The sequence below is a fragment of the Hyperolius riggenbachi genome, chromosome 6 (assembly GCF_040937935.1).
Source record: "Hyperolius riggenbachi isolate aHypRig1 chromosome 6, aHypRig1.pri, whole genome shotgun sequence".
NCBI classification, from domain to species: Eukaryota; Metazoa; Chordata; class Amphibia; order Anura; family Hyperoliidae; genus Hyperolius; species Hyperolius riggenbachi.
In genome coordinates, this window is record NC_090651.1 from 382727461 (window position 1) to 382750182 (window position 22722).

General features: G+C 47.2%; 1 protein-coding gene across 2 annotated transcripts in view; it reads right to left on the reverse strand.

The window, feature by feature from the left end:
• Positions 1 to 22722, reverse strand: part of LOC137523107 (uncharacterized) — a 73191-nt gene that overhangs the window by 34233 nt on the left and 16236 nt on the right. For both annotated transcript variants that reach the window (XM_068243324.1, XM_068243325.1), the window contains exons 2-4: positions 12292 to 12441; positions 4245 to 4388; positions 1143 to 1283 (exon numbers count right to left, since the gene is read on the reverse strand). In XM_068243324.1, coding sequence (XP_068099425.1) covers positions 1143 to 1283; positions 4245 to 4388; positions 12292 to 12441 — 435 coding nt within the window. The remainder of the gene's footprint in view (positions 1 to 1142; positions 1284 to 4244; positions 4389 to 12291; positions 12442 to 22722) is intronic.

A 22722-nucleotide genomic window follows, 5' to 3' on the forward strand; every position in this document is an offset into this window, starting at 1 on the left:
ATATTCTTGCAACTTTTGTTTGGTTGTACTGTTTGGAGACCATCACCCTGGGGGGCACGAAAGGGAAGATACATTCAAGTAAGTAAGGGGTCATCAGGGTTAACACAATTATTGTGAAGTATTTTATTTGATGCTTATAAATACTCTCATTTTGTGAACCATCTGGGTGAATTTAAAGTCATTGGTAATCGCTACAGAAAAAAAAGTGATGCAGATACTTACCTAAGGAGAGGGAGGGCTCTGGGTCCTATAGAGCCTTCTCGCTCCTCTCCATCGTTGGGTCCCCCATTTGAATCCCCCACCGTGGGGGACTCTAGAAGTCTTCTGGAGCCGAGTGTTCCCAAAGGTGGCTCCATACTGTGCAAGTGCGCGAGAGAGGGCGTCCGTGCATGCGCTGTATGGAGCGGCCCGTCTTCAGGAGCACTCGGGCTCCCCGAAGACTTCCAGAGCCCCCTTTGTGCCAGAGAGAGAGGGGAGCCAGCGCTGGAATGGGGACCGAGAAAGGAGAGAGAAGCAGGCCCGTATTTACATCACAGGCACCTATAGACCCAGATGACCTGGCACCCTAGACTCCGCCCTCCATGAACCTACAAACCCCCACCGAACCGCACCACAGGTGTGTGGCTGGCCCAGCGGTCACTTCTCCCTTACTTTCCTTGGCAGTCATAGGTAGCTACAGATGACACTCAGTATTTAGTAACCAATAGCCAGCGCTATCCTCAGTATTAGGTAGCTAGAGGTGCCCCCGACTGAAGGGGGATCTGGTCAGAGAAATGCAAAGACCTTGGTGAGTAACCTCTCATTTACATTCAGCTCGGGCCTCGGGACTTTGCATTGGCAAGGTAGGAGAGAGGCACTTGTGGAGGGGAGTAAGCCGCCTTTCTAACCTCCAAGTGCCTGTAGGCGCGTGCCTACAGTGCCTTATTGTAAATCTAGCCCTGGCAAGAAGGCTCTATAGGGCCTAGAGCCTTCCCTCTGCTTAGGTAAGTATCTGCTAAATTTTTTTAACACTTCCCATTGACTTTTAATGCTTCAAAATCAAATCCTCAGTTGCATCTGCAGAACCATACACATTGGGAAAGCTCCTTCTATCAGCGTGTGTATAATAAGGTCTTGCCATCAAAAGCATGAACTCATCTCACCGGGTTTAAGATTTGTGCTGTTCTCTGGAGCGCAGGATATATTGTGCGCAGTGTAGACATCAACTAAAAAGGGCAGGGATCGAGCATGACCACACACATCCCTAGAGGCACAACCACCTGAGTACGATACAGGAGGCTCACCTGTGATAAAAAAAGAAAACAGTAGGAAATAAATACACATGTAAGAGTCCATCAGTGTGCCATGCGATTTCCCCCATCCCGATACTGAGAAGTATATCATTAAAAATGCATTGTTTACCCTCTGCAGCTCCGTTCATGCACTTCCATGCAGCCATCAGCTCTATAGGAATCAGAAGGTGGCACTCCGCTGGTTTAAACCAACATCCAATTTAATGTCTCGAACTCTACATGTTATGGGTGGAGCTCTTCATCAGATGACCTGTGAAGGGCCTATAACATGTAGTGTGCCAGACATGCATTAACCTCTTGAGGGCCGCGGTCTTAACCCCCCTAGTGGCCAGGCCATTTTTGACAAAATAGGCCACTGCAGCTTTAAGGGCTCACTGCAGGGCTGTACAACTCACACAGAGCTTTCTGTTGGTGGGCTATGACCCCTCCCAGGATGTTTATTTACTTATTATTATTTTTTACAAATATTTATTTATTTTTTTAAACAATAATTTTCTCTTTTTTAACCCGCCCTCCCTCCAGCCACCAGCCAATCAGCATGATCGGCTGTCATAGGCTTCATTGGGCGGGGCTTAGGCGCAGTAGTGAGAGCCATTGAACAAGCATGGGGAATCCGGCGTCCCGGGCTGTGGTGGTGGATGTTGCGCGCACGAACACCAGTGACAGCACAAGAGGGGATACAAATTGGCAGCCGGAGCCCACCTTGACAGAGAGAGCCAGTACAAAAAACTCTGTGCCCTAATACTGAGTCTACATATTGTGAGCGCAAACGCTTTTTATATATAAATACATTTTTACAGTTTTACACTATGTAAGGTTTTTCCTTTTGAGGATATGATTTATGGTGAATGGACGTGAATATATGAGGAGTCATCCGTAGCCAAGGCAACCGATATCCTAGTAGGTGGGGGACGGCCCTAAGTGTCCCAATGCACAACTAGGTCTTAGAATCCGGTGAGTCTGTTTCCTGGTGGTGTGGTGGCGGAGTTAATTCTAAGAATAGCAGCTGTTTGGAAGACTGTAAAAGCTGTAAAAGTTAGGCCACAGGAGGATTATTATTCAGACTGGGACTCTGAAAAGTGTCATAGGCGTCAGCCTAAGACAGTGGATTGCTTTTCGGCCACCCAGGGGTACAGCCGTGTCACACACGGCAGCTGAGCTCTTCTATGCCAGCCATCAGTCAGGTGCCGGGCTGTGTCTGGTTGGAACAGATACCCCAATATCTACATTTATAGGTCTCTAGATTGCACATTATATTTTGTAGAGGTATACTTTATGCTTTGTAAAGGCCTGATGAAGGGTCAATAACCCGAAACAGACTAGTGTCGTTGCCTGAATTGTACTATCTGAAATGCACTGTTTCATCAAACAAAGCACACAGTGTCTACGATCTGTTGAAATATAATGATTTAGTACATTTGTACAGTGAAGAAGTTTACCGATAAATATAAAAAAGTTTTTTATCTTTTTAAAAAAAGATTTTTTTGGATACAATAAAGTGCGATACTAAATTTTGGAATCAAACTACTGCTTTGTGGTCTCACCTTGTTAATATAGATCCTCCTGTACAGAAACCTGATATCATCCTGAGCATGGTGGTGTGCTCAAGCGAGGATCATTACCTATACATATTTTGAGAGTCATTTTTCATTCTGGGACTCATTCCCAATAGTATTGAAACATAGCGTTAGGCCCCACCAGGGGGGAGTCTTAGGGTTAGGCACGGGGGGGAGGTCTTAGGGTTAGGCACCTTCGGGGGATCTTAGGGTTAGTCACCACCAGGGGGATCTTAGGGTTAAGCACCAAGGGGTGGGGGGGCTTCGGGTTAGGCACCACCAGGGTAGGGTTCGGTGTGAGGGTAGGGTTCAGTTTAGCTACAGTAAAATATCGGTAAATATTACTGATATTTTACTATGGAACCCAGCAGTAGAATTTTGCTAATTGTATCAATATTTTACTAGTGGCAATCCTGAGCACCTTTTTTCTCAGGCTCCTTCATTTCATGTATGTGCAAAAGAATGTGGCCAAATCAAAGTCAAATTAATATTAGCCCTTGCACTGAAAGCTTGCACTTACTTTCAGCGACACATTACACAAAGCAATAAAAACTGCCAAACACGAGGGATCTTATTTCTCCAAAAATGCTGCAGTATTCTCAAATTAGGCCAACCCAACAAAATCACCAAGATCCCATCCGTAGGATTCTCGGCCATTATTTTAATGGTGTGTGAGAGACAAGGGTTTCTAGCTCCTTGAATGACGGGTAGAATGCATGTTTTTATTCCCTTTATTTAAAGGTTAAGAGCCCCTGCTTCTCCCGGACTAAAGTTCCGCATAATGTTATCAAGGGTTATAAGTGTGGCGGGCTAACACTCCACGGAACTTAAGTACGGAGTCTCCGCCCACAGCACTCTTAACCCTTGATAACATTGTATGGAACGAAACCGGTCAAGTCTGGTTCGCTACTGCATAGAACTCACTTGGTCTTAGCAGATGATTAGACACCTGATATTTCATTAAGGCTGTAAGTATTCTCATTTCCCAAATGCTTACTTGCATGGGTCATAATTTGGCACACCTGTGCATACGTTAAGTGCATTGTTTTTAGATTGAGATGTGAGGTTAATGGACCATCTTAGCCTCAGGTGAAGTACTGAAAATACCACAACAACAAATATTATTTAAAAGTAATCTACAAAAAGACTAACTTCAAGACCCTTACTACGGTTGTTAATCAAATCCTATTGCAATACTGCTCAGCGTCTTACAGTAATCACAAAAAGTCCAACAAGCTTCGTTCATATTGAATTTATTAAATGTTGCACCATACATGCAAAGAAGCTTGCACATACAATAATTGACCAAAGGGTACCTCCGTATACATTAAATCACTTTAATATTTACAGTATGTAATAAGTAAACTTTAATACAAATTAGTTTGCATCTACTTACCAAATGCAGAGTGGCTTACATAAGTCATGCAGGATGTCTCCTCCCCGGTGCACTCTATGGAATGGGTGGCCATGCACTTTTGCTCTTCAGAGTAGCAAGCTGGGCACAAAATGCCATTCCTGGTTGTGTTCTTCTTAGGTGGCACTTAGAGTAAATCCATACAAGAAAACAGACCGTTAGCTCATGAAAACTATGTGGAGGAGGTGAAGCTATTAGCAAGAGTATCACATGGCAAGTACATCTTAGAGTCCATTTCCCCAAAAGCATTGAATGTGAGGTTCTGTTCTGATAAATGTTAGAAGAAAAGTAACACAAACGTCATGTCAACACCTTTATTTCTATTGTTGCACTTTATGACATTTATTGACTATTGCCTATCATTCTGTAAGTCTTCCAGTAATCCCTGGAAGGTTTGTTCTCAATGTTCCTCAGACTGAAGGGCCCTTATGCAATTAAAGGAAACCTGAACCAAGATAAAAAAATAAAGACTTTAATACTCACCTACAGAGAAGAAAGGGTCTGGATTCCACAGAGCCTTCCTGATTGCCTCTTCATCCCATTGGTCCATTTCTGTACACCCCCCCCCCCTAAAGTTATCTCACTAGAATGTCGAAATATGCTTTGGGACTACTTGGAGGGCTTTTGGAAGTAGTTGCGAACCCGAGTACTTCCGATGATGAGTGGATCCATAGTGCTTCCGAAACTTTCTAAAGACTACAAAGGGGGGAATTGGTATGAGGGACAGTGGTGGAACAAGGGATTGCAGAGAGGACAGGGAAGGTTCTATGGGATCCAGAGCCTTCTCTCTCCATAGGTGAGTATATAGGTTCTTAAAATGCAAGGTTCCCAACTAACCTACTGTATTTTTTGGAATACAAGGCACACTTTTACTCTCCCAAATATGGGGAGAAATAGGTCACTGTGTCTCATATTCCAAAAACAGGGAGTCCCAGACTTATGAATGCAAACCGATACAAACCGCTGACCCAGTGCAATGTCCAAGACTCCCTTTATTGTCCCTGTGTCCTCCTCCTCTCCCTCATGTCCTCCTCCTCTCCCCGTGTCCTCCTCCTCTCCCCGTGTCCTCCTCCTCTCCCCCGTGTACTCCTCCTCTCCCTCGTGTCCTCCTCCTCTCCCCCGTGTCCTCCTCCTCTCCCTGTGTCCTCCTCCTCTCCCATGTTGTCCTCCTCTCCCCCATGTCCTTCTCCTCTCCCTCATGTTCTCCACCTCTCCCCATGTCCTGCTCCTCTCCTCCTGTGTCCTCCTCCTCTCCCCCTGTGTCCTCCTCCTCCTCTCCGCTGTGTCCTCCTCCTCTTCCTGTGTCCTACTCCTCTCCCCCGTGTCCTCCTCCTCTCCCCCGTGCCCTCCTCCTCTCCCTCGTGTCCTCCTCCTCTCCCTCGTGTCCTCCTCCTCTCTCCCGTGTCCTCCTCCTCTCCCCCGTGTCCTCCTCCTCTCCCCTGTGTCCTCCTCCTCTCCCCAGTGTCCTCCTCCTCTCCCTCGTGTCCTCCTCCTCTCCCTCGTCCAGTGTCCTCCTCCTCTCCCTCGTGTCCTCCTCCTCTCTCCCGTGCATAGATAAAAGTATCAGCAGTCTCTAACCTCGTCCATCTGAACCTGTGGTGATCAGAGACCTCTCCTCTTCCTCACTGCTCCCCTAGTGTTACAGCAAAATAGGGCAAAAAACACTCCCCTTCGCTCTACTTACCTGGGGCTTTCTCTCTTGCAGCCGACATGTCCCACCCCGCAACTCCGAGCTCAACTGCCAGCCTAGGGTCCCCACCGGTGCAGAGACCAACCTGGAGTGCTCCAGGACCCCGGGATGGCGGCTGCGAGTGGAGATGCAGGGTGGGACATGTCGGTTGCAAAAGGCTGGAGGTAGCCCTGGGTAAGTAGAGCGGGCAGGGGAAGGTTTTTTGCTGATGATTCCTTTAAAGCTACTGAAGATCTGGTAGGCTGAAAATTGTACTATATTTGCCTGTCAATGGTGTTGCAAGTCTGGCTCTTCCACAGTAGTGATGGTCCACGAGATGCAAGAAACGCAACTTTTCTCCTAACATTCTAATTTAATGCTGAGGTTAAAGTTCCACTTAAAGTAACCCTTAAAGTGGAAGAGAAGATTATTTAGTCAGTGTTTACCCATTGTAAAATCTTTCCTCTTCCTGAGTTACATTCTGAAATGTATCAGTGGTGAAGACATCTTTAGTCCTGTCAGGTGATCTGTAAAGAATGTGCGTTACTGACAGTTCTATGCACAGAGGGAGAAACTGCTAGCTGTTATTTCCTACAATGCAAAGAGGTTCATAGGCAGCAAACTGTCAGGACCATTGTCAAGACATCACACTCTGAGAGGGGTTTCACCACAATATCAGCCATACAGATGTCCCCGATGATCTATTTCAGAAAAGGTAAAGATTTCTTCTGGGAAAGGGGGCATCAGATACTGACTGGGATGAACTTCAATCCTGGGTTTAAGTTCCTCTTTATGGGAAAGAAAGTGCCCAATTTGGGTTCTTATCTTGGGAGAGGAAAATCTCAGGATCCTCCAGAGGCTTTCCCTGTCTCACTCCTCCTCGCCCTTCCAATGCAAGCCCACTGACAAGGGATTGTTGATGGAGTTCGCCCACACTGCGCAGGTATAGATGGCTTGCATCTGTGCACTTGCACGAAGCTGGGCAGGTTTGGCTTTTTAGCCCTCCTACAGAAGTGCAGGCACAAACCTCCTCAGTCCCAGTGCTGGAAAAGAGGAATGGAGGGTCAGGGATGGGTCGAGGCAGAGGTGAGAGAGGCTCTCACATTGTTCCTACTCCGAGTCTGTTTCTGATAACGTAGACGACGGTCAACCCTGACTGCTAATGAAATGGCCTCATCAATAGATTTTGGCTCAGGATGACCCAGCATTAGATCAGATACTGCATCTGACAACCCTGACAAGAAACAGTCCAGAAGTGCAAATGACCCCCATCTAACTGAAACTGCCCGCTTTCTGAACTCAGCTGCGTAAACTTCAACCGGATCCCTGCCCTGCAACAAAGTCTTGAGCTTCCGCTCAGCGGTAGAGGCGATGTCCGGATCATCATAAATTATAGCCATAGCTTTAAAAAATTCCTCAAACGATGCTAGGGCCTCATTCCCTGTCTGGAGACTATATGCCCAGGTCTGGGAATCCCCTGACAGCAGAGTCTTAATTAACGTAATTCTCTGTGCCACGGTTCCCGACGAATTAGGTCTCAACTCAAAGTACGATAGCACTCGATTTCTAAAATTCTGAAAGTCAGATCTGTGACCAGAAAACTTTTTGGGCACAGGCATACGTAAGTCTGTACCTGGAGGAGATAGCACTATATTCACAGCTGTCTGTAGGACTTGTGCAGACCCAGACAAAGCATTGATCTGTGTCTGATGACTGTCCAGCACTTGGATGAAATTTTCCACCGAGGTGGTGAGTGCATCAAGACGGCTCTTAAGTGCGTCCATTTGGTTTTGGTCTGCCGTTCTGTAACGATCGGTGTCAGCACGTAGAGAGAATCTGATTGGTGATCTGCAGTATCACCAAGAATACAGATTATACCTGATTATTGATGATCTGCAGAATCACCGATAATCTAAGTATAACTCACCTCTGGACACCTTTATAATGTGATCGTTTGGTGCAACAGTAATGACTTTGAGTAAGACCACCCGAGGAGCAGGTGGTCTCAGGCAGTATGGGCGATACTGCCTTTGAGAAGTGCAGAAACCGTCCAACAGCCTGAGACCTCCAAGGGGGTGGAGTCCCAGGCTGAAGGTAGGAAGAACCTGTGGGTGAGTGACATCTGAAAGGTGGATGTCACTAGCAGGTCTGGAGACTATCTCTTAAGGAGAGAAATAGCTCTCAAAGTCGGGCAAGCCAGGTCGGCAACACACGGACAGATAAAGTACAGAGACAGAAAGCTGATTCTGTATCCAAAGGCAGGCAGGGTTTGGCAACAGGTAATCAGATATGCGTAGGTACCGAATCAGAAAGCAGAGGGATAGTCAGGAATGCAATAGGTCATAACAGATATCAACAATGCCTAGACTTGGATGTGAGGTCCGTGGTCTCTACACCCTGGAACTAGTCTGGAGTATAATATGATGGTACAGAGTATTCCTAGACTTGGGTGTGTGGTCCATGGTCCCGACACCCTGGAACTAGTCTGGAGAATAACAGAATGATAACACAGAGTCCCTAATCTTGGGTGTGAGGTCCGTGGTCTCGACACCCTGGAACTAGTCTAAAGTATAACAGAATGATAACACAGAGTCCCTAATCTTGGGTGTGAGGTCCGTGGTCTCGACACCCTGGAACTAGTCTGAAGTATAACAGAATGATAACACAGAGTCCCTAATCTTGAGTGTGAGGTCCGTAGTCTCAACAACCTGGAACTAGTCTGAAGTATAACAGAATGATAACACAATAATACACAGAAGTAATCTGGCTCAGTGTGAATTCCCAGGTCCTACTGGTTCTAACACACTGTAGGATCTGACTAAGGTCTGAGTGCTTCCACGTAGTGTTCGCAACGGCAGACAACTTGAGACTGACCAGCAGTGACTATATATAGCACGGCGCCCTCCAGCGCCACCCATCCACCATTAACCAATAGCCACTTGCTTTGAGGTCAGCTGACCAACCTGGTCAGCTGATCCCTCCTTGTTTGTCATAAAGGTTCTGCCTCTCAGCGCGCGCGCGCGTATTCCTCAGCCTGTGTGAACTAACAGGCCCAGCCACACCAGACGCACGCTGCTGCGTGCAAACCGCCGCGCTGGACGGCGGAATCAGCCGCCTTGCCGCCAGTACACGCGGCGGCTTTTCCGCGTTTTATCACAGACGTCTCTTAAGATATTGATAAATATAATCAGATCTCCCGGAAAAATCAAAAGCTTTTTTTTTCCATTCGATTGAAAAATCCGATCGGATTTCCTGTTTTTTTTTTCCGATTTGTATTGATCTGGCATGCTGGAAATGTTTCTAAAGATTGTATGGTGTTTGTTAGATTGTCAATTTATTAACCATTTTAGCCTTTTGGATGGGACTTTCACGTCCAAAAGGCTGCTGCTACGGTGCTGCGCGCTTGCGTCAGCTCCCGCTCCCAGTGCCACCCCCCATTAGCCTGGAGATCAATGAATGGGAACATAGGTGACAGTCCCATTCTTCGATCTAAGTCCCAGGTAGAAAAACCTACAGCTTCTCATCAGAGGCGCAGTCTTTCTGAAAAAAAAAATCAAACCTCCTTATAGTTCCTGTAAGCGAGCGTGCTCACGCTCACAGGATAGAAAAACAAAAAAAATCACTGTGGCCAGCTTGTGGACAAATAGTAAAACTACATTCCTTCCTTGAGACTGTGTGTGTGTTTTTTGTGAACTTTTATACCTTATATGTGAAATAATAATAATATCTTATACATGCACATACATTTTTATCACAAAAAGACACAATAAATTACATTTAAAAATAAGTGTTACCTCCCACACCCAAAATACCCCAAAAACATTTTTAACAATATAAAAAAAAAAAAATACAATTAAAAAACAAAACGTAAATAGTTACCTAAGGGTCTGAACTTTTTAATATGCATGTGAAGAGGGTATACAACTAATATTTTTTAAATTATAAGCTTGTAAATAGTGATGAACGCAAAACCAAAAAAAATGTAGCTTTATTTCCAAATGAAATATTGGTGCCATACATTGTGATAGGGACATAATTTAAATGGTGTAGTAACCGGGAAAAATGGGCAAATACAATACGTAGGTTTTATTTACGGTAGCATGTATTATTTTAAAACTATAATAGCTGAAAACTGAGAAATAATGTTGTTTTTTTTGCCATTTTTTCATAATATTCCTGGTAAAATGCATTTGGAAAAAAATAATTCTTATTAAAATGTACCACCCAAAGAAAGCCTAATTGGTGGCGGCAAAAACAAGATATAGATCAATTCATTGTGATAATTAGTGATAAAGCTATTGGCGAGTAGATGGAAGGTGAAAATTGCTAGGATGCATAAGGTGAAAAATGACTGAAGGCTGAAGTGGTAAATATACACACCCTAGCAAATTTCTCAATGTTTCCAATCATTTTTATCAAAATTGGGTAAAAATTGTGTGTGGTACGTTGGTCAGATTTTTTAAATGTTGCAATCAGTCAGAAAAATTTATTGCAATTCTTAAATTGAACAGTTATTTAAAAAATGGTATGGTGTGGCCACCTTATGTCTAATAGCAATCAGTGTGTGATGGCTGGGGTGGGAGGGATGGGGGAGGGGCCTCTTAGTCTAATAGCAATCAGTGTGTGACTGCTGGGGTGGGAGGGATGGGGAGGGGCCTCTTAATCTAATAGCAAACAGTGTGTGATGGCTGGGGTAGGAGGGATGGGGAAGGGGCCTCTTAGTCTAATAGCAATCAATGTGTGATGGCTGGGGTGGGAGGGATGGGGGGGGGCCTCTTAGTCTAATAGCAATCAGTGTGTGGCTGCTGGGGTGGGAGGGATGGGAAGGGGCCTCTTAATCTAATAGCAAACAGTGTGTGATGGCTGGGGTGGGAGGAATGGGGAAGGGGCCTCTTAGTCTAATAGCAATCAGTGTGTGACAGCTGGTGTGGGAGGGATAGGGAGGGGCCTCTTAGTCTAATAGCAATAAGTGTGTGATGGCTGGGGTGGGAGGGATGGAGGAGGGGCCTCTTAGTCTAATAGCAATCAGTGTGTGACGGCTGGGGTGGGAGGGATGGAGGGAGGGGCCTCTTAGTCTAATAGCAATCAGTGTGTGACGGCTGGGGTGGGAGGGATGGAGGGAGGGGCCTCTTAGTGTAATAGCAATCAGTGTGTGACGGCTGGGGTGGGAGTGATGGAGGAGGGGCCTCTTAGTGTAATAGCAATCAGTGTGTGACGGCTGGGATGGGAGGGATGGGGGAGGGGTGCCTCTTAGTGTAATAGCAATCAGTGTGTGACAGCTGGGGTGGGAGGGATGGGGGAGGGGCCTCTTAGTGTAATAGCAATCAGTGTGTGACGGCTAGGGTGGCAGGGATGGAGCGGCGCACTTTGGTGTCTCAGCCTTGGGTGCTGGAGGACCTTGTCCCAGCTCTGCGGAGGAGGACTGGAAAAACTGTGGAGGATCCAGAGGCTTCCATCTCCCAACATAAATATCTATACTTTATCCTAACAGGTTTTCCTTATAGGTCACGTGAAGTGTTGAATTTAAACTGTGTATTGAAAGGGGGGAGGATGATATTGCTTGTACTATTTCAGAGGATTGGTGGTGGTGGTGGGAGGGGGTGTTTGACCTTAATGCCACTTTGGAATTAGATGTCAGGGTCAAGTCCAGGGGTGTATCTAGAAATCACTTGGCACCCCTTTGAATCTTTGGGTGGGGCTCCTCCCCCCCTCACTTTCTGCACAGGTAACCTGAGAACCAATGCTATTTAATTGGCTAGTGCACAGACAGCAGTGAAGCAGTGCATGCATTTTCTCTACCAATTACATTAACTTGTGTGATAAAACCTGCATGTTTTCACACATACTGACACTAAGAATGCAGAATACGCATACAGAAAACCGACAGACGAGTGTGCTCCCAGCCTCAGCTTATTACACTCACTCTGTCCATCTCTGATGGAGCAGAACTGGCTCTGCAGACTTCTCCAGCATCAATACAGTAAAGAGCATGTGGGGAGGGGTAGAGAGGCTGGGGCCTGGGCTCTGTACAGAAGACCCTGCTGAACACTGAATAGGGACTCTAAAAATCTTTGTCTTCAAATGTTTGCATGATTTCTTATCAGTGGCTGAGCAGATGCAGTCATTAGAACAATTATGCAGATAGCAAAAAGCTTTTTCTCTTTGTCCCCTTAGTTGTTAGTCAGTCAGGTTGTCAGTCAACTTAGGACAGGGAAAATAAACTTCTCCCCCATGCTTCCCCTGTGGCCTCTGGGCCCTCCTGTGGCTGCATCCCTAGCAGGGTCTATTGTTACGCCCCTGGTCAAGTCAGAGTTTAATGGAAGGGTGAAGTGAAGTTGAGTACTTGATAAAAGCCCTTACATGGTGAACGAAGCGGCAAGCAGTTATTCAGACTGCAACAAGAAGTACTGTATGAAATATTCATTCTCGGAGCTGAAATGCTTCCAGTCCTGTTGCATTCCTCGGAACGCAAAGCGGTTCGGATGAAGTAGTACCTGTCCGTGCCGTCAACTATGGAGAAAAAGAAAAGTTAATCATTTGGTTCATCATAAGGTTTTTACAAACAAACTGAAGATAAGTTGATGAAATTGTGAATTGATGACTGTATATGTAGCACTAATCCTACATAGAACTTCCCTCGAGTTCCATATTCTTAATCGGGATGCTGATTCAGATTCCGCGGAATTGAAATCTCCAGATTTTTCGCTCGGAAATCGGAAAAAACAGAAATACGAATTCTGCTCAAATCTGATTTACTACAACTCTGTCATTTTAGCCGGATCACAGAACTCGGAAGCATTGGACCATTCAGAGAAAGCAGGATTTTTTCCACAAAAAATTGGATTATCACGGTAATTTTTGTCATTTTCTGTATTCTCTGTTCTGGAAATTGGAAAATCGAAAAAAACGTATAATCGTAAAACAGAAAATTGAGAAATGGCATTTGCGGAAATCAGAATTCGTGCAGAATCGGAAATAGCCATTTCTGACCTTGCCTAATTCTTATCTCATATTCTTATCTTGAGTGTATTGGTTGAAAATCTTGGATGTCTGAGCAATGTTTACTGTTATATTTACAGTACTCCAGCTCATTTAGCTCCCACACAGAGAAATGATGACCTATTGAATGATTTATCTCTGCTGTAAGGAATGTTTGCACATTCACACAGAAGCTTTTTGACTTCTACTTAGTTTATGTAGGCTGCTGCATAGATAAAACACTGGTTTATTAACTTTTACAATGAAAGAATCAATTATAAATGAACTTACGCAAGTTTTAAGTAGGACTGGTAGTAATATGCACAAATTTTGCATAATCTTGTATCATCATTCGCAATTAGGATGCAAAATCGTAATGTGAAATTTCACAATTTTGCTTATTTTTTGCGCAATTTTGTGCTGACTTAAGCGCTTAATAGCAAAACCCCCATACATGCTATCATGCAAAATTGGTTGTGTATGTTACAGACAAGGCAAAAAAAAAAATTCAAAAAGACTTAAGCTTTTTGAAAAATTTATTTTAAAAATGCAAAGGCTAAATGTTTTTTTAACCGTCATTTTTCTGAGTTGAAAAAACATTTTTCCTTTGCATTTGTAAACTAAATTTTCTCAAAAACAAGAGACTCTGAAGTCTCTTAAAAATCCTCATTTTATGACATAATCCTGATTAACATATTAGCCCTAGCTAAACCGCTGCATCCCCACCGCTGTAATCTATTTAATTAACCTCCTTGCCGGTTATCCCGAGCTCAGCTTGGGGTAACCTGCGCAGGAGGATTTCTCAGGCCCCGCTGGGCCGATTTGCATAATTTCTTTTCCTACACGCAGCTAGCACTTTGCTAGCTGCGTGTAGTACGCGATTGCCGCTGCTACCCGCCTATTCGCCGCTACCCGCCGCGCCAAGCCGCCCCCCCCCCTGCCCCAGACCCTTGCGCAGCCTGGCCAATCAGTGCCAGGCAGCGCTGAGGGGCAGATCGGGATTCCCTGTGACGTCCCGACGTCCATGACGTTGGTGACGTCATCCCGCCCCGTCGCCATGGCGACCGGGGAAGCCCTGCAGGAAATCCCGTTTTGAACGGGATTTCCTGCTTACTCTGATTGCCGAAGGTGATCGGAGTGGGTGGGGGGATGCCTCCGCTCATCGGCTATCATGTAGCGAGCCCTGGGCGGAGATTCGCCGCTGATAGACGGGGCATGGAGGCAGAGCTGCGGCTCATAGCTCTGCCTCCCTGAGCAGCAAAATCCACGAGTAAGAAAGTTGTGGATTTTGCGGGGGAGAGGGAGGGGGAGTTAGAGGGGATTCATATAGATTACAGCGGCGGGGATGTGGCGGATTAGTTAGGGCTAATAGGTTAATCAGGATTTTGTCAAAAAAAAAAAAAAAGGATTTTTAACCTCCTTGCCGGTTATCCTGAGCTCAGCTCGGGGTAACCTGCGCAGAAGGATTTCTCAGGCCCCGTTGGGCCGATTTTTACAATTTTTTTTTATTGCACACAGCTAGCACTTTTGATCGCCGCCGTTCGCCGCCGATTCGCCGCTACCCGCCGCGCCACCCCCCCCCTACAGACCCCTTGCACATCTAGGCCAATCAGTGCCTGGCAGCGCTGAGGGGTGGATCGGGATTCCCTCTGACGTCCCGACGTCCATGACGTTGGAGACTTCATCCCGCCCTGTCGCCATGGCGACAGGGGAAGCCCAGCAGGAAATCCCGTTCTGAACTGGATTTCCTGCTTTCAGAGAGCGCCGGCGGCGATCAGTTTAGCTAGGGGGATGCCGCTTGTCAGTGGCTATCATGTAGCGAGCCCTGGGGGTTAAGAGACTTCAGTGTCTCTTTAAGTCTTTCTTTAAAAAAATTGTTTTGTCTTGTCCCCACCCTTCTCCTTGACATACATAGCCATTTAGGTGACAATAGCATGTACTTTGCTATTAACCACTAAAGTCAGCACAAAATTATGTGAGAACTATGCATAGTTACAAATAGATTACACAAAATCAGCTGAATGTATAAATCATGTAAAAATCGTAATTATGTATGGCTGTAATTGTGAAAATGTATGCAAAAAATTGCATAATCGTATTTAACAGATTAAGATCAACGCTAAGGATTGGTACTACGGTATGGCCCATATGGAATTATTTTTTCTCAGAAGTTTTCTCCTAGGTAATCTTTTTACACCTTGTCAATAAAATACATTTTAAGCCCTAAATAAAATCTATATACTGTATATAAAATCAGATGTATGTGTATATGTGTGTGTGTATGTGTGTGTGTGTGTATGTACTGTATGTGTGTGTATGTGTGTGTGTGTATGTATGTATGTATGTGCCGCGATCACTCAAAAATGCCTTTAGCAATTTGAACAAAACTTGGTACACAGATCCCTTACTACCTGGGATGATATGTTCTGGGCGGAGCTACAAACAGCCAATCAGATTCCACCCATTCATGTCAATGGAAAAAATGGAAAAGGCTGCCATTCTCACAGTAATTGAGCCAGAGTCCCCACACTTGGCACAGTTGGTCACTTGGTGACCGAGGTTACAAATCCTGGAAAAGTGGGCGAAGCATAAGCATAAGCTTAAGCCATTCATTTACAATGGGAAAATGTGAACTGCAGCCATTCTTACACTGTTACTGGCAGGGTTATCAAACTTGGCACACTTGGTCACTGGGTGAATGTGATTAATATTCAGGAAAGTGACTGGAGCCAACAACAGCCAATTAAAATTCACCTATTGATTTTCAAGGGGAATATTCAAACTGCTGCCATTCTTACACTGTTACTGGCAAGGTTATCAAACTTGGCACACTTGGTCACTGGGCGAATGAGATTAATATTCAGGAAAGTGACTGGAGCTAGTGTTGGGCGAACAGTGTTCGCCACTGTTCGGGTTCTGCAGAACATCACCCTGTTTGGGTGATGTTCGAGTTCGGCCGAACACCTGACGGTGCTCGGCCAAACCGTTCGGCCACATGGCCGAACTAAGAGCGCATGGCCGAACGTTCCCCGAACGTTCGGCTAGCGCTGTGATTGGCCGAACGGGTCACGTGGTTCGGGCCCGAACGCGCTCTGATTGGCCGAACGGTCACGTGGTTCGGGTAAATAAATACCCGAACCACGTCATATCTCCGCCATTTGTCTGTGGGTTTAGCTTTGGGTAGGCAGGCAGGGTAGTTCGCTCTCCAGCCACGCTAGCCAGGGTCCCCCCCAGTCATTGTGTGTCGCTGCTGGGAACAGTAGTACACCGCTCGCTCAGCCACACTATATATAGCATTGTTTACTGCCACTGTGTACCTCGCTCAGCCACGCTATATATATAGCATTGTGTTTTCTGACACTCTGTGTACACGGCTTAGCCTGACTAATATAGCATTGTGTGTACTGCCACTGTGCACCTCGCTCAGCCACGCTATATATAGCATTGTGTGTACTGCCACTGTGCACCTCGCTCAGCCACGCTATATATAGCATTGTGTGTACTGCCACTGTGCACCTCGCTCAGCCACGCTATATATATAGCATTGTGTTTTCTGACACTCTGTGTACACGGCTTAGCCTGACTAATATAGCATTGTGTGTACTGCCACTGTGCACCTCGCTCAGCCACGCTATATATAGCATTGTGTGTACTGCCACTGTGCACCTCGCTCAGCCACGCTATATATAGCATTGTGTGTACTGCCACTGTGCACCTCGCTCAGCCACGCTATATATAGCATTGTGTGTACTGCCACTGTGCACCTCGCTCAGCCACGCTATATATATAGCATTGTGTTTTCTGACTCTCTGTGTACACGGCTTAGCCTGACTAATATAGCATTGTGTGTACTGCCACTGTGCACCTCGCTCAGCCACGCTATATATAGCATTGTGTGTACTGCCACTGTGCACCTCGCTCAGCCACGCTATATATAGCATTGTGTGTACTGCCACTGTGCACCTCGCTCAGCCACGCTATATATAGCATTGTGTGTACTGCCACTGTGCACCTCGCTCAGCCACGCTATATATATAGCATTGTGTTTTCTGACACTCTGTGTACACGGCTTAGCCTGGCTCTATAGCATTGTGTGTACTGCCACTGTGCACCTCGCTCAGCCACGCTATATATAGCATTGTGTTTACTGCCACTCTGTGTACACCGCTCAGCCAGACTATATACCGTTGTTTACTGACACTCTGTGTACACCGCTCAGCCAGACTATATACCATTGTTTACTGACACTCTGTGTACACGGCTCAGCCTGACTATAAAGCATTGTGTGTACTGCCACTGTGCACCTCCCTCAGCCACGCTATATATAGCATTGTGTTTTCTGACACTCTGTGTACACGGCTTAGCCTGACTATATAGCATTGTGTGTACTGCCACTGTGCACCTCGCTCAGCCACGCTATATATAGCATTGTGTTTACTGCCACTCTGTGTACACCGCTCAGCCAGACTATATACCGTTGTTTACTGACACTCTGTGTACACCGCTCAGCCAGACTATATACCATTGTTTACTGACACTCTGTGTACACGGCTTAGCCTGACTAATATAGCATTGTGTGTACTGCCACTGTGCACCTCGCTCAGCCACGCTATATATAGCATTGTGTTTTCTGACACTCTGAGTACACGGCTTAGCCAGACTATATAGCATTGTGTGTACTGCCACTCTGTGTCTGCTGGGCCTGGGAACAGTAGTACACCGCTCACCCGCCACTGTATAGCATTGCGCTCTGTGTCGCTGCTGGGAATAGTGGTACTGTATAGCATTTCTGTACTGCCACTGTACTGCTGCCAGTCAGCGTGTACTGTAAGGATAAGTGAAATGAGGAAGAAATCCGGTGAAAGAGGAAGGGGCAAGGGAAGAGGTGTTTCCCCTGACGGTTCACGTACAGGCCACAGGGGAGCACCCAAGAAAACCCACTCAATACCGCCCATGTTGTCCAGGACAACAACCCTCACAAATCCAAAAGAACAGGACCAGATAATTACTTGGATGACCTCTCAAGCGTCCAGCAGTGGGTTAAGCAGCACCAGCACATCACGCACGAGGTCCGAGTCCTCAGCCAGTTACAAGGAGCCAGTGGGCACAAAGCTGACACAACCGGCAGCGACACCACGCACACAACTGCCAGATAACCAGTCCTATGAATTACCTCAGGACACAATGGGGTATTCGCAGGAGCTATTCCCAGCCCAACAAACTTCCACCTATGAAAGGTCAATGGAGGAACAGCCAGAAACGTTGTGCCCGGATTCACAACCATTAACTGTGGGAAATGCACCGCGCACTGAAATACAAGGCGAGTCCGAGGAGGACTCGGAAACCCAAATCCCAGAGCAAGTTGGGCAGGAGGGGTTGCAATTGCAGGAGGTCGGCCGACAAGATCTGGAAGACGACGTTGGAGTGAGCTGCGCAGAGGTTGTTCTGGGGAGCTCTACTCCACGGCGGCGGCCCCCCACAATGACATATGACGAGTTTGAGGAGATGGAAGAGGAGGGTATGGACAATGTGGACAGAGACCCAGATTTTATTTGTGAACGAGAACATCGCCGTCGTAGCAGCAGCACAGATGAGTCTGTTGAAGAACCCACTGCTGCACGAGTTCGCCTTGTGCCACAAGGTAGGCGGCGCGCAATTTCAGGCACCACAAGCGTGGAAGTTAGAGTGAGAGGCAAAAGAGGAGGAAACAGAAATCGCCAGCAAGGAGGCAGGTGCTCCAAAGTCTGGGCTTTCTTTGAAGACTGCACTGAGGATGTTACCATGGCGATTTGCAAGGTGTGCAAGACTCGCCTGAGCAGGGGGAAAAGTATTAACAACCTCTCCACCACCAGCATGAGCCGCCACATGCTATCCAAACATCCCACTCTGTGGGCAAACGCGGCAGGACAGGGTACCAGCAACACTGCCTCCCTTGGGTTCACCAGACTCACCACCAGACCCGCCTCAGCAGCAGCAGTAGCCCAGCCATTGCGTGGTTCACAACATTCACAAACATCAGACGACGCTGACACTGTCACTTTCCGGAGTAGTGCTCTTGAGGTCTCCCAGTGTTCATCAAACACAACAACCAACAGCCCTTCCGTGTGCAGCGCTACGGTTCAGTTGTCTGTGTCGGAGATGTTTGAGCGCAAGAGGAAATTGCCAGCAAATGACCCCCGGGCCGTGGCAGTAACAGCCAGCATAGCCAAGCTTCTGGCCTGCGAAATGCTGCCATATCGAGTGGTGGAGACAAACAGCTTCAAGGGCATGATGTCAGTGGCCATCCCACGTTACGTGGTTCCCAGCCGCTACCACTTTGCGCGCTCTGCAGTGCCTGAGTTGCAAGAGCACGTGGTCAGCAAAATAACCCGAAGCTTGAAGAATGCCGTTGCCTGCAAGGTTCACCTCACCACTGACACTTGGACGAGTGCGTTCGGCCAGGGTCGATACATCTCCCTTACCGCGCACTGGGTGAACCTTGTGGAGCCTGGCAGCGATTCCTCACCTGCTACGGCGCGGGTGTTGCCCACGCCGCAAACAGCTGCACCGCCGTCCCTCCCACTGGATAACAACAGCAGCACCTACCTCTCTGACTCCTTCTCCTCCAACGCATCTCAAAGCTGTACCTCATCCGGAAACGCTAACCCAGCAGCAGTAGGATCGTGGAAGCAGTGCAGCACAGCTGTTGGCATGCGTCAGCAAGCGTTGCTGAAGCTGATCTGCCTTGGGGATAAGCAGCACACAGGGGAGGAAATTTGGAAGGGAATAAAGGAACAGACGGATTTGTGGCTGGCACCGCTGGACTTGAAACCGGGCATGGTTGTGTGTGATAATGGGAGTAATCTCATTCGCGCTTTAAGGTTGGCTAAGCTGACACACATCCCTTGCCTGGCGCACGTGATGAACCTAGTAGTTCAGCGGTTCCTGAGGACATACCCAGGCGTGGCCGATCTTCTGTTGAAGGTGCGTCGAGTGGCCAAACATTGTAGAAATTCCAGTACTGCTTCGGGGGCACTCGCCAAGATGCAGGAGCGCTTCAATCTCCCCCACCATCGCTTGCTGTGTGATGTCCCTACGCGCTGGAATTCTACGCTGCACATGCTAGCACGCTTTTGTGAGCAGAAGAGTGCAGTGGTCCAGTACATGACGGCGCAGTACCGAGGCGCATCCGGACAGCTGCCAAGCTTCTGTGGATCCGATTGGGCCAACATGTTGGACCTCTGCCAAGTCCTCCAAAATTTTGAGCAATCCACGTTGCTTGTGAGCAGTGACAACTCTTCAGTCAGCATTACCATACCACTGCTGTGTTTACTGAAGAGGTCAATGTTGAAAATCAAGGAAACAGCTGTCATGATGCAACTGGGGGAATCTGAAGGAGAAAACGATCAGCGTGATGGTACCAACATCAGGCCATCCGCCTCAGGGAACGCTGGCCCCAGCAGCTATGACGAAGAAGAGGAGGAGGAACAGCTGGAGTTGGAGCAGGAATTTCATGCCACCACTGACGAGGGCCAGAGCGGTGCACGTTGGACTTCCACAATTCAACGCGAATGGTCAGCAGAAGCAGACCAGGAGGAAGGTGACGACTATGATGCATCACAACAACTATCACAACGCTCACTAGAGGATGATGAGGATTCTGGTAGGACTCTGGCACACATGGCTCAATTCATGCTAGACTGCATTGAACGTGACCCACGCATTGTGCGCATTCTGGACAACACCAATTACTGGGTTTATACCCTTCTGGATCCACGGTACAAACACAATGTTCCAAAACTGCTTGAAGAAAGAGTCAGACAGGTCAAAATGGAAGAATACCAGCAGGCCCTTGTGGAGACTTTAGAGAGGAGATTGACATCCTCCCCCTCCTCTAGCCAGTTGTACGCAGACAGACTGACTTCCGCAAACCCAGGACGACCAGGAGGGCAGCAAACAACGCAAGCCGCAGCTAGTGCCCAAAAGGGAACGGTATCGGCAGTGTCCTTGGAGTGGGAAAATTTTCTGACACCCATGCAGCAGCAGCCCACTGAACAGCAAGCGTGCAGATCCACCTCCAACACCGATCGCCTGGAGAAGATGGTCAAGGACTACATGTCAGATGACGTAGCTGTGTCGAACAATCCATCTGCACCCTTCAACTATTGGGTATCGAAGCTAGACACCTGGCACGAACTGGCAATGTACGCAATAGAGGTGCTGGCTTGCCCGGCAGCCAGCGTTATGTCGGAACGTTGTTTCAGTGCTGCCGGAGGCATCATCACAGATCGGCGTATCCGCCTCTCCACAGAAAATGCAGACCGTCTGACTCAAATTAAAATGAATCAATCCTGGATTGGAAATGACTACGCAACACTCCAGGACCCCAACCAAGTAACATGACCAATGAACATCTGGGATGGTGTAGCATTTCCGGTCCCTGTTTATTGAACCTCTCATCTGTATTACATTTATTACTGCATGGCGGCAAAAAGCATTGCTGCTATATCCGCACGCTTTTTGTCCTCATGCAAGGCCTAGGTTGTTGTGTCTCAAAAACCGTGGCCTTCTCCTCCTGCGCCTGCTCCTGTTCCATCACGTCTGCTGCTGCTGGGTTAGCGTTGCCGCGTGGTCCCTGTTTATTGAACCACTTATCTTTATTACATTTATGACTGCATGGCGGTACAAAGCATGCTATCCGCACGCTTCTTGCCCTCATGCAAGGCCTGGGTTGTTGTGTCTCACAAAGCGTGGCCTTCTCCTCCTGCGCCTGCTCCTGTTCCATCACGTCTGCTGCTGCTGGGTTAGCGTTGCCGCGTGGTCCCTGTTTATTGAACCACTTATCTTTATTACATTTATGACTGCATGGCGGTACAAAGCATGCTATCCGCACGCTTCTTGCCCTCATGCAAGGCCTGGGTTGTTGTGTCTCACAAAGCGTGGCCTTCTCCTCCTGCGCCTCCTCCTGTTCCATCACGTGTGCTGCTGCTGGGTTAGCGTTACCGGTCCCTTTTCCTGGAACCTCTTATATGTATTACATTTATGACTGCATGCCGACAAAAAACATGTTACCTGTGCAAAGAAAACAGACATTTCCCGCATTTAAAAGACAGTATTCCCTTTGAAACTTTAAAATCGATTTTCTCAAAAACTATAAGCTCTTTTTGCTAATTTTTTTTCCTCTTGTACCCACTCCCAAGGTGCACATACCCTGTAAATTTGGGGTATGTAGCATGTAAGGAGGCTTTATAAACCACAAAAGTTCGGGTCCCCATTGACTTCCATTATGTTCGGAGTTCGGGTCGAACACCCGAACATCGCGGCCATGTTCGGCCTGTTCGGCCCGAACCCGAACATCTAGATGTTCGCCCAACACTAACTGGAGCCAACAACAGCCAATTAAAATTCACCTATTGATTTTCAAGGGGAATATTTAAACTGCTGCCATTCTTACACTGTTAATGGCAGAGGCTTCAAACTTGCTACAGTTGGTCATTGCTTGATTGGGGTTCAAATTGAGGCGGGGCTACAAACAGCCAATCAGATTTCCTCGGTGGATAAACTGCTTCCATTCACACATTTTTGATGCCAGGAACCTGAAAGCTCACAAACTTGGTCATTGATAGAGGTGGGCCGAACAGTTCGCCGGCGAACGGTTCCAGGCGAACCCAGGGCGGTTCGCCTTCGCTGGCGAAGGCGAACTTTCCCGGAAGTTCGATTCGCCCCATAATGCTCTATGAGGGTCAACTTTGACCCTCTGCATCACAGTCAGCAGGCGCATTGTAGCAAATCCGGCTATACTAAGCCCTGGAGCCCCCCCCCCCCCTTATATAA